The sequence below is a fragment of the Geotrypetes seraphini genome, chromosome 16 (genome assembly GCF_902459505.1).
Source record: "Geotrypetes seraphini chromosome 16, aGeoSer1.1, whole genome shotgun sequence".
NCBI lineage: Eukaryota > Metazoa > Chordata > Amphibia > Gymnophiona > Dermophiidae > Geotrypetes > Geotrypetes seraphini.
Genome location: NC_047099.1, coordinates 30369420 through 30385354, shown reverse-complemented (window position 1 = coordinate 30385354; position 15935 = coordinate 30369420). Strand labels below are relative to the sequence as shown.

General features: G+C 45.6%; 1 protein-coding gene across 2 annotated transcripts; it reads right to left on the bottom strand.

The window, feature by feature from the left end:
• Window positions 1–836: 836 nt before the first annotated feature.
• Window positions 837–15367, bottom strand: LOC117350774. Of its 2 annotated transcripts, none has more exons than XM_033925367.1 (6): window positions 15297–15367; window positions 10895–11037; window positions 9347–9495; window positions 7539–7707; window positions 6487–6581; window positions 837–1906 (listed from the first exon to the last, which is right to left on the bottom strand). In XM_033925367.1, exons 1-6 carry the CDS (start codon window positions 15332–15334, stop codon window positions 1091–1093), a joined length of 1410 nt encoding a protein of 469 aa, XP_033781258.1. In that variant the 5' UTR covers window positions 15335–15367; the 3' UTR covers window positions 837–1090. The 2 variants fall into 2 exon arrangements, with proteins under 2 accessions (XP_033781258.1, XP_033781257.1); XM_033925366.1 differs by lacking the exon at window positions 15297–15367 and adding an exon at window positions 14789–15250.
• Window positions 15368–15935: the final 568 nt, after the last annotated feature.

Below are 15935 nucleotides of genomic sequence, written 5' to 3'. Positions count from 1 at the left end.
ACTAACCGAGTGTCCCTATCGCACACTCATATAACCTCATGAGACAGCGGGGACTTTTATTTTGAAAGAGAAGATGGAAGTTTGTAAGATTCTCGTGTATTCTTGAATGAAGCGCATATAGCACAACTGGAACAGCTGGATTACTAGCGCGTGATCCAGTGGCGTAGCGAGGGTGAGAGATGCCCCTCCCCCACCCTCTTCTCTCCCCCCCCCCACCCCCACACACTCCTTTTGCACACACCACTTCCCTGCCCCTGTAACGTTTCTGGCATGAGTAGCAGTCCCCAAGCTGCTGTCTCTCCAATACTGGCTCTTCCTCTGACGTCACTTCCTAGACGTGGGCCCAGGAAGTGACATCAGAGGAAGAGCCGACGATGGTGATACAGCAGGTTGGGGGTTGCCGCTCGCACCAAGAACGTTACAGAAGTACGGGGAGGGGAAGCGGGCGCACGCACGGCAATCGGGGGGTGGGTGGAGAGAAAGATGGGTGCCTGCACCCTCACCAAGACGGTGACTGGGGTGGACCCCTCCCCCCTTACTATGCCACTGGTATGATCCTTTTCTTCTAGCAGCCTTCAGCTCTTCAGGGTTCAGCTGGGTCTTCTATGACTCCTGGATCTTTTAAGGAGAGGTAAGGCAGGTTTGATAGGGTCCCCCAGAGCACACTGCTGTCTTTTCCAGGACATGCCAACTACAAAGGTCAACAGCCTAGCACAGGGGTGTCAAAGTCCCTCCTCGAGGACCGCACCCCAGTCGAGTTTTCAGGATTTCCCCAATGAATATGCATGAGATCTATTAGCATGCAATGAAAGCAGTGCATGCAAATAGATCTCATGCATCTTCATTGGGGAAATCCTGAAAACCCGACTGGATTGCGGCCCTCGAGGAGGGACTCTGACACCCCTGGTCTAGCACTAAAGCTTAGGTTAAACTTTTCTGTACTCTATAAAAAAGAAAGATTGATTTTTGATTTGATTCTTTGATTTTCTATGACTTAACATTCCAGGCTCATCTCCCGGCCCAGTTTATCCTGGTTTCCCACTACTAGCAAGCTTCCTGTCATATAGATAGTGCCCTCTGGGCTTCTATCCTACCTATATGATGTTATGGACAGCAATGGTTCATCTGGCAATTTATGGCTCTCGAGGAGCTGAAGATCCAGCAAAGCGCTAATGGCAATGTGCTCAGATGGGGAATAGTGTCCTGAATGAGCCTGGCTCACAACTGGCACCTCTAGACCTTCCTGAGTTTTCTTCCTCTCTGTAACTTCCATTAATTCCTGTGCTTGTGTATTTAGAACTTCCTTGTCGATATGATCGCTGAGATTTGTTGGTGCAACACACGATGCTGTACCCTGATGTTCCTTAAGTGTGCCAAAGTTGGGATGGTCTGGACTTCCTGCCCCTTCATATGCTTCCTGGTTCAGGAATCTCTGCCACAGCTCTTGGCCAACATGCTGAACCTCCCTCGGGTTTATACCCTCCGGCGAGGGTTGGTCATAGGGTTGAGAAGGAAATCTGGCCAACTGATGATCTTTAAAAGAACTCCGAGTCTGAAGAGCCACAGGATTGGCCTCAATATTAGAAGGCGTTACCATTCCCCACGCATCCTGAAGAACATCTTGGGAAGGGAGTGGCAACTCCTGGACCTTTGGCCTTGGGACTGTCGGCTCAAAGACTGGTTCAGAATGGGCACAGCTCGTCATGTCCAGTAGTACACTCAAGGCATCATGTTCAGCTATAGAAAGCCATTTGGTCCAGAGCTTTCCTCCAACAGTGATAGAATCAGATGTTTTGGGGAATTCAGAGGAATGGAAGTCAGTGTAAGCCTGAGGTGTCCTGGGGGCACTTTGTTCACAGAAGGACATGATAGGAGGAGGGGTGTTCAGACGGAAGCCCTGAAAGACCTACAAAATATATCAGAAACAAGATTATAATTGTTTATCATTTGTTACACTTGATATACCGCCTTAGTTGTGGCACAATTCAAGGCGGTTTACAATAAAATATATCAAATAAAAAAGGAACACCATTAAAATAGGATAGTACACTACTTTCATACAGAAAACAGAAAATCATTCATGGCCTATCACTGCAAAGATGTGTTCTCTACTAGTTATAAAGTTAACAAAAGGCACGTTCAAAGAGATGAAAGCGAAAATATGATGACTCCAGACGTAAACTAGATGGTAAAGAGTTCCATAAGTCTGGAGCTATTGCAAAGAATGCTGAATTTCTAGTTCTCTCCCATTTTGTTTTTTGAGGGACGTGGGATTACTAACCTATTGTCCCGTAAAGATCGAAGAACCCTTGATGGGGAATATGGAATAATTAATGATGCCAGATAATGGGCCCTAAATCACTTTGTCTTTCCAGGGACTAATATTCGATGTCTTACAGAGAAGACAATTTTCAGCAGACGGGCAGATTTTGCAGGCAAAGTACACATGGGCCTGCAAGCAGATTTTCAAAGGCAAACTCGCCACAGAATCTCTCTTTCAAAAATTAAAAAAAAGCTGCCAGACCCAGATTTTCTTTTGCAGATGCAAAAGCCTATGGGGAAAAGGACGAAATAAGACACGGGGATGTCAAAATGAAATGAAATCCCTGTACATGTCTCCAGCAGCCTGCTTCGTCTCCAACATCCTCTATTCCAGGGGTTCCCAACCCTGTCCTGGAGGACCACCAGCCAGTCAGGTTTTTGGGATAACCCTAATGATTATGCATGAGAGAGATTTGCATATAATGGAAGTGACAGGCATGCAAATCTGCTCCATGCATATTCACTAGGACTAGCCTGAAAACCTGACTGGCTGATGGTCCTCCAAGACAGGGTTGGGAACCACTGCTCTATTTTTCCCCATAAAAGAAAAAGAGGGGAGGGGAGTTTTCAATGGAGGCTTTCCCCCATGGTTATGCAGAGGTTTATGCATGGAAATTCCTCTGAAAATTGTTCTTCTCATACAGCAGGGGTGAGCAACCCCAGTCCTTGAAGGCCGGTCGGGTTTACAAGATTTCCACAATGAAAATGCGCGAGACCTAGCCTCAACAAAACAGTCCTTATATTTCATGGTAAGACGAGTGAATTGGACCCCGGTCAAATTGAATAAGATTAATACCGAGAGCTCCCCTTTAAGTTGGGCATATGGAAATGCCCAGGGAATGTTGGACCACATCATGTTCAAATGTTACTACATATGAATACTACTTTAACGTATGCAGGAGCAATTTTTTTTAGATATAAGTACTGGTAATTTGAGATTATTAGCTATATTGACAGCTGTGGCTATTCAGACCATTTTAAAAACATGGAAAGATGCATCTTCATTATCCTTTCAATTTTGGTGGAACTCAGTCTGTATGGTTGAGAAATATAATAATAATAACTTTATTTTTCTATACCACCAACACCCAAAAAGTTCTAGGCGGATCACAGAATAGAGGACTGGACTTTCCAGTGATGATACAAAGCACACAGAAAAGCAGTACAATAGTTCAATAGTGAAAAATACAATAAGAAATTATGACATAGTCATCAATCAAGTAACACATTTTTTGAACAAATAGGTCTTAATCAATTTTCTAAAGGTGCAATAAGATGCAGATTGTTGAATCAGGTCGTCTAACCATACTTGAACTTGACCTGCTTGATAAGCCAAAGATCGATCAAAATATTTTTTTATAACGGCAATTTTTGGGATTAGGAAAAGTAAATAAACCATAATGGAAAGCAGAGTTTGATAAATTATGGTCATCTATTCATAAGTACAGTATGTGGAGAATAACAAGGTATGAATGTTATGGATGAATGGGTGTGTATGTGGTAGTATGTATGTGGGACAGGGAGGGGTGGGTTATATATATATACAGAAACATAGAACATGACGGCAGAAAAGGGCCACGGCCCATCTAGTCTGCCCACACTAATGGCCCACCCCCTAACTACCTCCATGAAGAGATCCCACATGCCAATCCCATCTTTTCTTAAAATCTGGCACGCTGCTGGCCTCAATTACCTGTTGTGGAAAATTATTCCAGCGGTCAACCACCCTTTCGGTGAAGAAATATTTTCTGGTGTCGAAATGAAATTTCCCACCTCTGATTTTCAACGGATGCCCTCTTGTTGCCGTGGGTCCCATGCATAAATTAACAAAGCTATAAGCAAATGTTGAAAGAATCTTTGTTCTCCGGTTTGGATATTTATTGTAATGAAAACTTTAATAAAAACTTTTCAGCTCAAAAAGAAAACGCGCGAGATCTATTTGCATACAATGGAAGTATGCTCACTGGTTGCCCATTCATCATCGGATCATTTATAAAATTGCTCTTCTCACGTTTAAGACCCGACAGACCAATGCACCAGCATCCATTAACAGAATCCTTATTCCATATGATCCCCCCCAGAACTTTAAGGTCCTCATCCCAATATACCCTTAATGTTCCTTCACTAAAAATAATAGGCACTCACCGTGCATACATATTTTCAGTAACGGCACCCTCTATTTGGAACTCACTCCCACACAATGTGCGGCGGCAGCAAAAAGGGCAAACAGAATGCTAGGAATGATAAAGAAGGGGATCACGAACAGATCAGAGTAGGTTATCATGCCGCTGTACCAGGCCATGGTACGCCCTCACCTGGAGCACTGCATCAAGCACTGGTCGCCGTACATGAAGAAGGACACAGTACTACTCGAAAGGGTCCAGAGAAGAGCGACTAAGATGGTTAAGGGGCTGGAGGAGCTGCCATACAGCAAAAGATTAGAGAAACTGGGCCTCTTCTCCCTCAAACAGAGGAGATTGAGAGGGGACATGATCGAAACATTCAAGGTACTGAAGAGGATAGACTTAGTAGATAAGGACAGGTTGTTCACCCTCTCCAAGGTAGGGAGAACAAGAAGGCACTCTCTGAAGTTGAAGGGGGATAGATTCCGTACAAACGTAAGGAAGTTCTTCTTCACCCAGAGAGTGGTAGAAAGCTGGAACGCCCTTCCAGAGGCTGTTATAGGGGAAAACACCCTCCAGGGATTCAAGACAAAGTAGATAAAGACAGGTTGTTCACCCTCTCCAAGGTAGGGAAAACGAGAGGGCACTCTCTAAAGTTAAAAGGGGATCGATTCTGTACAAACGTAAGGAAGTTCTTCTTCACCCAGAGAGTGATAGAAAACTGGAACGCTCTTCCGGAGTCTGTTATAGGGAAAAACACCCTCCAGGGATTCAAGACAAAGTAGATAAAGACAGGTTGTTCACCCTCTCCAAGGTAGGGAAAACGAGAGGGCACTCTCTAAAGTTAAAAGGGGATAGATTCTGTACAAACGTAAGGAAGTTCTTCTTCACCCAGAGAGTGGGAGAAAGCTGGAACGCCCTTCCAGAGGCTGTTATAGGGGAAAACACCCTCCAGGGATTCAAGACAAAGTAGATAAAGACAGGTTGTTCACCCTCTCCAAGGTAGGGAAAACGAGAGGGCACTCTCTAAAGTTAAAAGGGGATAGATTTTGTATAAACGTAAGGAAGTTCTTCTTCACCCAGAGAGTGATAGAAAACTGGAACGCTCTTCCGGAGTCTGTTATAGGGAAAAACACCCTCCAGGGATTCAAGACAAAGTAGATAAAGACAGGTTGTTCACCCTCTCCAAGGTAGGGAAAACGAGAGGGCACTCTCTAAAGTTAAAAGGGGATAGATTCTGTACAAACGTAAGGAAGTTCTTCTTCACCCAAAGAGTGGTAGAGAGCTGGAACGCTCTTCCAGAGGCTGTTGTAGGGGAAAACACCCTCCAGGGATTCAAGACAAAGTTAGACAAGTTTCTGCTGAACAAGAACGTGCGCTGGTAGTGCTAGTCTCAGTTAGGGTGCTGGTCTTAGACCAGAGGACCGCCACGTGAGCGGACCACTGGTCTGACCCAGCAGCGGCAATTCTTATGTTCTTACATTTAAGAGCAGAACAAAGTTTGGCTAAATTCAAGAGCAGCTTAAAATGCTTTCTTTTTAAAGATGCATACGATTGATGTATCCTACGCCCTCTTAATTTATCTTCATCTTTTATCAATTTTAAAACATTTCCCAATCTTTCCTTTATGCTTGGGTTTTTTTTTTAAGAATTGTAACTTTTCCCCTTTCTATCCTTTTGTTCTACCCTTCCCCCCCCCCCAAGTAAGTCTGTTTTCGTCTTTTATTTATTTCTGATTTTAACTGTACAACGCTTTGAAATGTTACGTAAAGCGTTTTATCCATTTTTTAAATAAACTATAAGTAGTATACTCATATCAACATCGCGTGCAATCATTGTGGAAATCTTTAAAACCCAAATGAGTTTTGGCCCCCGAGGACTGCGGTTGCCCCACCCCTGCATTACAATATCGGCGACAGAGCCGGGGATTAGAACCGAGGTTACACAGAGAAAAACTGATTTGCAAAGGTCGCACACAAAGAATCAGAGACAAGACCAGATTTAGGGATTGGAATTTCGTAATCCCAAGTTTCCGCTTCACCTGCTGTGACTGAGGCGAGAGGCAGTTGTAGATTCTGTGTCCAGGGGTCATCAGAGGATCCGTATAGAAGAAATCACTGTTATTAACAGGAAGAACTGAAAGAGAAAAAAATATGTTTACGTGAAAATATCCCCCTCGTTTACTTTATCTTGCTTGGGTTTTTTTTTTTTTGCCTATCGCTTTGACACATATGAGAGAAGCGATAAACAAAATTCCTGCCCTTTTCCCTTGAGCCTCACGTTATCACTTCAGCACTTCCTCTTAAATCATTAACATACCTAAAAAAAACATAAGGCCTTATCTCCCATTTTGCCATATTGGCTAGGTTTCCCTTCCATCTGCATCTTTGCTTTCCTATTTAACTCTCTCTTTCTCTTCACATATCCAGCAGACTGCCCAAAAAAAACCTGTCGTTTCTTTCTCTACAGTGTCGCCAAAATCAGACCCTTCCTTTCTGAGCGCACTGCCATGACCTTCATCCCCTCTCGCCTAGACTACTGCAACCTGCTTCTCACTAGCTAAACCATCTCTCTCCCCTTCAATCTGCTCAGAACTCTGCTGCACGCTTCATATTCCGCCTATCCACATTACCCCTTTTAAGTCCGTTCATTGGCTCCCTATCCATTTCTGCATGCGGTTCAAACTTCTTTTACTGGCCTACAAGGGTATTCGCTCATCAGCATATCTCATCTCTTCCCACACTACCCTCCACCCCTCCCCGGGCACTCCACTCATCGGATAAGTCTCTCTTATCTGTACCCTTCTCCTCTACAGCCAACTCCAGACTCCGTCCCTTCTACTTTGCTGCACCGTATGCCTGGAACAAATTTTAAACAAACTTGAAACTTCACACACAGACGATGCACCATTCTGGATCTTTTCCATCCCACCTATATCCTCTTGGAGATATGTAACTAACCAACTACACAGCCTCACTTCTGACTCTTTAGCAATTAGCTCTCACTCTGGTCCTGCCCTTTTTAGATATTTCCATTAACTTCTCAGGAGGCCTCCCACCTGACTCTTGTCTGAACCGTTTCCTCTGGTCTTACCTGCTCCACACCTTCCGTCTTCCAAAATGCTTTCATGGGCAGTTTCCGCACTGGCAGCCTGGGCCCTATGGGAGCCCTGAAGGATGGCCACTGCAGTGTAATATGATATAAATGAAGGATGTGACAAGGTCCTGCTGGTTAACAAGCTCCCAATGCCAGGAGAAGAAGCCTAGAGACAGAAACACCAAAAAATATCGTTAAAATCTCCCACCGAATAGAATGCAAAGAAGCCAGTTACATCAGTCTTGTGACCAACCTACCGTATTTTTCGCTCCATAAGACGCATTTTCCCTCCCTACCCAAGTGGGTGGAAATGTCTGTGCATCTTATGGAGCGAATATTGCGTCACAGACCGTGATGTACAGTGTCCGGTGGTCTAGTGGTAGGCCGGAACAGAAAGGATCCGTCCCAGCCGACTAACAATTTTTTACCCCCCATTCTGTACCTTTTTTCACCCCCGAAACAAGCAAGGACACCAAAGGAAACCAGGGACCTGAAAGAAGGACCCCCGAAACCAGCAAGGACGCCAAAGGAAAACAGGGACCTGAAAGAAGGACCCCCGAAACCAGTAAGGACGCCAAAGGAAACCAGGGACCTGAAAGAAGGATCCCTGAAACCAGCAAGGACACCAAAGGAAACCTGGAGCCTGAAAGAGGGACCCCCGAAACCAGCTAGGATACCAAAGGAGTCTAACTCCCAAACTACCCAAAAACTATTTTTATGAACCCCTCCCCTCTCCCAAATCACTGTGCTGGGGAGCTGCAGCGAAGGAAGCTGAATCAGCTTACAGGGAGATCCTCTGCCTCAACAAGCCTTGCAAACTGTACTGCTGGTCTTCTGACTGCCCCTCCGGTCTGACGCCAATGGCCGGAGATGTCCGCCACCCTTGGAACACAGCGCGCAGACAACCTGGCGGAGGGATGCAGTCGGCTCCAATCCCGGACACACCTCCACAGAACCAGGCAGCCTGCGCTCAGACCCACTAGCGGACGAACCTGGGGGTGAGCCAGCTTCCAAGGGAACGGTCCCTGAGCCCCCGCCCCCCCCCCCCCCCCCCCCCCCCGATCTGAAAGTGCACTGCCAGGGCAGCCAACCCTCTGGAAACAGACTGTCTCGCTTGTAGGAAAGCAATTGAATACCTGAGAGCAAGTCCTAAAGTAAGAGGGGAGGGTCTAAAAATTATGTAAATGAGGCTTCCTCCAAGCAGTCTTGCGACTGGGGATGCATAACCACTTGTCCAGGAATAGAGTGGGATTGTACAAGAATTTGGTATTGTCAGCTGTGCATTCTCCCCTGGGAGCGATGGTGTTTTTCCAGCCAAGGCCCATTTAGGCCTAGCTATGGGATATGGCAGAGCTTGTTTCAGGTCAGCTTGGGCGGCGGTGGGAGCAAGCTCAGCAGGGGAAGACTCTTTCGTGTGTCAGAGCCACACTGCTTCCCCTGTCCCCTCCCCAAACTCTCTCTACCACCCTAGGTGGATGCCTAGTCCTCCTCGTGGCAGGGCAGACCTTGTTGCTGGCAGTGCCCTTCTCTTCCTCTGCCAGCTCCAGACTCCGTCCCTTCTACCTCGCTGCGCCTTATGCTTGGCACAAGCTGCCCGGATCCTTACGGCAGGCTCCGCCTCCGGCAATGTTCAGGGCCCAGTTAAAAGCCCACCTCTTTGGGAGCGCTTTCAACTCCTCTCACCTCACCCGTCCCCAACCCTACATGTCATGTCTGTCTGTCCAAGTTAGACTGTAAGCTCTTCTGCGCAACTGTGTACGCCTTTAAGCGCTATATAAGTGATAAATAGTAGCAGAGGCGCTTACCTTTGCCTGCCAGGAATCGACAGCTGGTGGCTTTGGCTTCCTACTTGTCCTCCAATGTCTCTCGCTGATGTGACTCTCTGTTGGGGGGATTGCGCACGTCGGATGTGCCTCAGTATGCACTCCCCCTTGCCATGTTCCAGGCTGGAAAACTTAGGCAGGGGGAAAAAAAAACCTCAGCATGAATGAACCTATCAAATGGATTATCACCATTTGAAGAAAACCACAAGAGTCCCGATGATAGTGAGCAAAGGTGAGAGGCCTTCGGGATGGTGGCGCTCGTCTCCGCCCCCTCGCTCCTTCCCCGATCCCCCCTGCCGCCCTCCCCTTCCATTCCCCCGCACCTCTCGTTGTTAACCACCACGAGCAACGAGAACGTCAGCGTGCTCCTCGCGACCCCTCCCCCAGTCGGCTCTCCCGCTGACGGCACTTCCTATGCGCGGCACTTGGGAGAGATGATGTGTTCGCGAGGAGCATGTCGAAGGTGTTGCTTGAGGCGGTGAACAACGAAAAGCACGGGAGAAGGGAAGGGGGGAGGAGTGGGCAGAGGCGGGGCGGGCGGAGAGGAGAAGGGGTGCCAGCACCCCCACCACCACGGCGCCTGGGGCGGACTCCCTCCTCGCCCCTCCCCCCTTACTGCACCACCGATACTGAGCATCTAAAGCATCCATGAAAAGAAATGTTTTTAAACTGGATTTAAAAATTTATCTAGTGATGTAATCTCTCTTAAATAGCTAGGACAGTGTCTCTCAAACTTTTTTTTTTAGCTCTGGCACACTAAACGGAGCAAATGTTTTTTGCAGCACATTATAACTGAAATTATAAAATTGCAAAACCAACAAAAAATTAAATTTGAAAGTTATTATTTAAAGTTCTTTAAGCCATTATGTATGGGTAATTGTAACAACGGTGAAACTAAAGTAGATAAAATTGCTAATCAACGCGATGGATATGCTTGTTTTTGAGTGCAAATTAACTCAAAACGCGGCTCGATAGTTGACAAGCAAACACGCATTTCATCCTCCACCATCTGCAGTCATTCCCTTTTTTTTTTTTTGGCTTTAATTTTTGTCAGAACTGAAAATCCAAGTTCGCAAAGATTCGAAGATCCCAACGGTAACAAAGCATTGATCGTTTCGTTTCTCATATAAGGATAACTACTCCATAAAAAAAAACAAAAAAACCTAAAAATATTTGCCGTTAGTTTTCAACGACCAATCACATCAAATAATGCTGCTTGTCTGGGCGGTTATATCCTTACGCACGCAGGCGCCTATAACGTTGACAAACTCTTGCGTACGTGACGTACACGCCATCTAGTCTAGTGTATACTTATGAAGGGAATTTTTAAAAATAAAGTAAAATTCTACCCGGAATCTCTTTGGTGCGCACCACTGTGCCAGGGCACACAGTTTGAGAGACACTGAGCTAGGAGCTGAATTTCAAAGTGAGGGAGCCGTAACTGAAAAGATATTGGTTCTCATTGTATTGATATGCCTTAACGAGAGAATTGATAGCAGGTTACTCAGAGTCCTCGTGCTCTCTCTTTACCTTCATAGAAATGAGAAGAGGCTCTTTCTTCCTCAGCGTCATAGGGAATCAGAGGGAAGTTGGACCGCAGCCGAGACTCCCCGGGTAGTTTAAACCCACCTTGCCAATGGAAGCAGGTGTGGATCCTGTCACCCGCCCGTGGCCTGCAGGGAAAAAAGCTTAAGTAAGCTGTGCAAGAAACTAAAAAAAATGGTTCAGATAAAAAATCAGATCCAAATTAAGCGAAAACTTTTTCATTTGTTTATATTTCTTTATTATTCAAAAATATTACTACACTTCCCCCTCCGTATTCACGGTGGTTAGGGGCAGAGCCGGCCCGCGAATATTAAAAATCTGCGAATAATATTTGGGCCGGTTCTGCCCCTATCCCCCGCTTATTTTAAGCCCTGAAAGCCCCCCCTTAAGCCTTACCTGGTGGTCTAGCGGGTTTTCGGGGCAGAAGCGATCTTCCCACGCTCCTGCCCCGTGCAGATCGCTCACAGGAAATGGCTGCCTTGAACACCCGTAGTCTCTCGAGCCATTTCCTGTGAGCGATCTGCACGGGGCAGGAGCGTGGGAAGATCGCTTCTGCCCCGAAAACCCGCTAGACCACCAGGTAAGGCTTAAGGGGGGGGCTTACAGGGCTTAAAATAGCCGAAAAATGAAAATAAATTTTTTCATTTAAAACCGCGAATAAGCAAATCCATAGATACGGAATTCAAAAATATGGAGGGGGGAAGTGTATAATAAAACGTCATGCCACCTTCACATCATTTCCAAGCAGTTATCTGGAACAATACTCTAGGTCAGTGTTCTTCAACCACCGGTCCATGGACCAGTGCCGGTCCACAGAAATTTCCTGCCGGTCCACAGGGCCAGCACGTGCATCAAGCCCAAAACAGTGTTCTTCAACCGCCGGTCCACGGTGCGATCGATGCACCGTTATCTTTGAGCCAGCTCCCTCTTCCTAACTGATTCAGTGCACAAAGCCACGGGCAGTGGCTCCTACGGGCATCCTGCGCCTGAACCGGAAGCCTTCTCTCCGACGTTGCAACGTCAGAGGGAAGGCTTCCATTTGAGGCAAGGGACGTGCAAGGTGCAATTTGTACTATTATTGGGGCGGGGTCTGGGGTGGAGATTGGGTAGAGATGGGAGGGGTCTGGCCCACGACTTAGCCCAGTGTTCTTCAACCGCCGGACCACGGACCGATGCCGGTCCACAGAATAATTCTTTTCTTTCTGCCGGTCCATAGGTGTCAAAAGGTTGAAAAACACTGCTCTAGGTGACTTACTCCTTAACTCAGTGGGAACAATCCTGTTTCTCTCAAAGCAGACGAGATCATTGCAAAGGTTATTGACTCTGTTGGAAGACATCTACCTCACTCTACACTGGGGCGCCAGGGTCCTAGGTGAGGGGTGTGGGAGGGTGGCAAGTTTTCTCTTTTTTCTTTAAGGGTTTATTTGGGTTGGTTGGGGTGAAACTGTAAAACATTTGGTTTGCGGATCCTTTCTTTAGGTTTCTTATATATAGCAGTTACGCATATTGGTTTGTTGTTTGAAGCTTTTGCTAACAGATGACCTGTTGTTTACCTGTGGAGCGCCTGTACTTATGCTTTCAACTGTGTGTTGCTTGCAGTGTTTTGTCTACCAATAAAAGAGATTTACAACAACAACAAAAAAAAAGAACAGAAATATTTGTTTTCTTGCCACCTCTCACGCCAAATGCACTGAATGTCGATATAAAATGGTGAGATCCTAGCGAGGACTGTAGCAGAACATGACTTAGGGGTGATCATCAGTGAGGACACGAAGACTGCCAAGCAAGTGGAGAAAGCTTCATCTAAGGCAAGACAAATCATAGGTTGTATATGTAGGAGTTTCGTCAGCCGTAAGCCCGAATCATAATGCCTTTGTATAGATCCATGGTGAGACCCCATCTGGAACACTGCGTACAATTCTGGAGGCCGCATTACCGCAAAGATGTGCTGAGACTTGAGTCGGTTCAGCGAATGGCCACCCGGATGGTCTCGGGACTCAAGGGTCTCCCATATGAGGAACAGCTGAATAAATTGCAGCTGTACTCACTTGAGGAACAGAGAAAGGGGTGACATGATCGAGACGTTCAAATATCTTACGGGCCGTATTGAGGTGGAAGAGGATATCTTCTTTTTCAAGGGCCCCACGGCAACAAGAGGGCATCCGTGGAAAAACAGGGGCGGGAAACTACACGGTGACACCAGGAAATACTTCTTCACCGAAAGGGTGGTTGATCGCTGGAATAATCTTCCGCTACAGGTAATTGAGGCCAACAGCGTGCCTGATTTTAAGACAAAATGGGATCGTCACGTGGGATCTCTTCACATGGAAAGGTAGGGGAGGGTTATTGCGGTGGGCAGACTTGATGGGCCGTGGCCCTTATCTGCCGTCTGCTTCTATGTTTCTATGTAATGTTCTTTTGCTGCTACTCGACTTTATTTAAATGCACATGTCCTCGCTCTTTCTATATTCAGTGTAGAACAGACATGTCAAACCCTGGCCCGCGGTGTAATAAAATTTGTCTCGCCAGACAATTACCAATTTGCACTTACGCTGGCCCGCAGGCAGACATATTACTACATCAAGATTTACAAAGACGAGGGGGACACTCGATGAAGTTTCAGAGTAATACTTGGTTTTAAAAAAGGTTTGGATAAGTTCCTGGAGGAAAAGTCCATAAACTGCTGTTGAGACAGACATGAGAGAAGCCCTGGATCGGTGGCATGGAATGCTGTTGCTACACTTCCCCCTCCATATTCACGAATTCCGTTATCTACGGATTCGCTTATTCACAGTTTTAAAACAAAAACAAAAAAACATTTTCATTTTTCAGGTTATTTTAAGCCCTGTAAGCCCCCCCTTAAGCCTTACCTGGTGATCTGGGGGTTTTCGGGGCAGGAGTGATCTTCACCCGTTCCTGCCCCGTGCAGATCGCTCACAGGAAATGGCTCGCGAGACTACAGGAGCTCAAGGCAGCCATTTCCTGTGAGCGATCTGCACGGGGCAGGAGCATGGGAAAATCGTTCCTGCCTGAAAACCCGCTAGACAACCAGATAAGTCTTAAGTGGGGGCTTTCAGAGCTGAAAATAGCTGGGGGAAGCGGGGGTTAGGGGCAGAACCGGCCCAAATATTATTTGCGTTTTTTTAATATTCACGGGCCGGCTCTGCCCCTAACCCCCGCAAATACGGAGGGGGAAGTGTATTTGGGTTTTTGCCAGGTACTTGCGAGTTGGATTGGCCTCCTTGAAGTCGGGGTACTGGGTGAGATGGATCATTGGTCTGATCCAGTAAGGCTATTCTTATGGGCATTAAATTATGCACATGCTACTGTATTTATAAATCAGAATGAGGCTCCCTTTACTAAGGTGTGACGTCCAAAGGAATAAAATGGATTTCTTTTGTAACTAGAGGCGCTAAATCCATTCGCACCTTTAGTAAAAAGGGAGCACATGGTGAGTAAACATGTTTGGAAAAATAATTTAAAAAAAGTTTTCACATCTTGTAATTTAAACATACTGAGTTATTTTATAGAAATACAGATGTTCTCAGATAAAAATTACACATTTCTGGATTATCTTTAAAGAGTCTACAAAGAAGCTGCCAAAACATAGAAAATGGATGATCATTCATTCTGCCATATTTGCTGTTAAAGTGCACATGGGAGCTCAAGAGATTAAAAAAAAACAACAAAAAAAAAATCAACAACACACCAGTACATGTAGTTTTGATAGAGTAAAAGAAAGAAGCAAAGACAGAGACGAATGAAAGAGATGGAGAAAGGAAGGCAAACGCAAGAACAGAAACAAAAAGAGACTTGTGCTCGACAGATGCAAAAAAAAATAAAAATAAAAAGTTTCAGGGAAAGGTGTCTAGATCTCACCAGCTATCTCCACCCACTTGCTGTTGAACCCCAGGGTTTCTCTCTTCTTCTGAGACATAACCTTCCTCCTCTGAGCACCTTTGGGTCAAGCATGTTTCCTCTGGGGATTCTCTGCCCTCCTCTATGTATTTGGGGCTTCCATCGAGCATTTTTCTTAAAACTCATGTACAAACTTTAACAACAAAAAAAAAGCCACAACACTATTGCTAGGCAAAGATCCTGGACCCAAACACATGTAAAAAAACGAATAGGAGAGGGCGGCTGCAAAAATATGACCCGGATCCTAGGCTTAGGCTGGTCCTAATTCTCAGCTTAAACTCCTCCTGGGGCATTCTGGGACCTTTTGTGGTGCTTTCAGGAAAAGAAGAGGGGAGGATAGAATTGTAAATGACACAAGAACCAATACACAGTGGCTTGGTTGTTGAAAGGCAAGGTGCAGGAACGTCTTTAGGGACTTGTGGGGAAATAGGGGTGACAGTAATGCCCCATACCCCCCACACTATCCCACCTAAAGTTTACTCCAAAGCACAATCTGCCTCCTTCCATTCCTCCCTCCTGCCAGTAGGTGGCGAAAGAGAACAGGGCTCTTACCTCCTGGCCTCTTCATGAAACGAGGGTGGGGTAAGGAAGGGAGAGAAAAAGGTAGCACTGGTTATTTTCTCCTCTCCCTCCCAGCCCTTACTTTTTCAGCTTCAAGAAAAGTCATTGTTTTGACAAGATTTCTCCTGTCATGTGATCCTGAAGTATCTCATAAGCATGCTTTTGTGTGGAAAAACCCTTTTAAATGCAGAAATGGGCTAGAGGAATATACACAGACATTCTCCCAGATGCATATATTTCTGTTCAGTTTCTATGCATCTTTTGTTTGTAACATTTTGCACCTTATTGCTGACCACTGTTTGTATTTTTTAAAATTCAATAAAAATTTTGAACTAAAAAAAAAAAAATAAAATCAATAAAATCTTTGAACTAAAAAAAAAAAAAAAAAAAAGTGCCCTAGTTGTTGAAGGTCTGTTTCCCATAAAAAAAAATAAATAAAATTAGTTTGCTTGCAACTGTTGTGTAGTTGGAGATGTACTGTACATTCAAATAGTGGGGTCATGGACTTGATATACCACCTTTCTGTGAGTACAACCAAAAGTTTGCA

Coding starts and splice junctions, on each gene's coding strand:
- LOC117350774 (XM_033925366.1), bottom strand. CDS start 14,937: ATGCTCGATGGAAGCCCCAAATACATAGAGGAGGGCAGAGAATCCCCA. Junction 7,708..9,346: donor TCGATTCCTGGCAGGCAAAG/GTAAGCGCCTCT, acceptor TTCTGTCTCTAG/GCTTCTTCTCCTGGCATTGG. Junction 1,907..6,486: donor TCTCGCCTCAGTCACAGCAG/GTGAAGCGGAAA, acceptor TATATTTTGTAG/GTCTTTCAGGGCTTCCGTCT.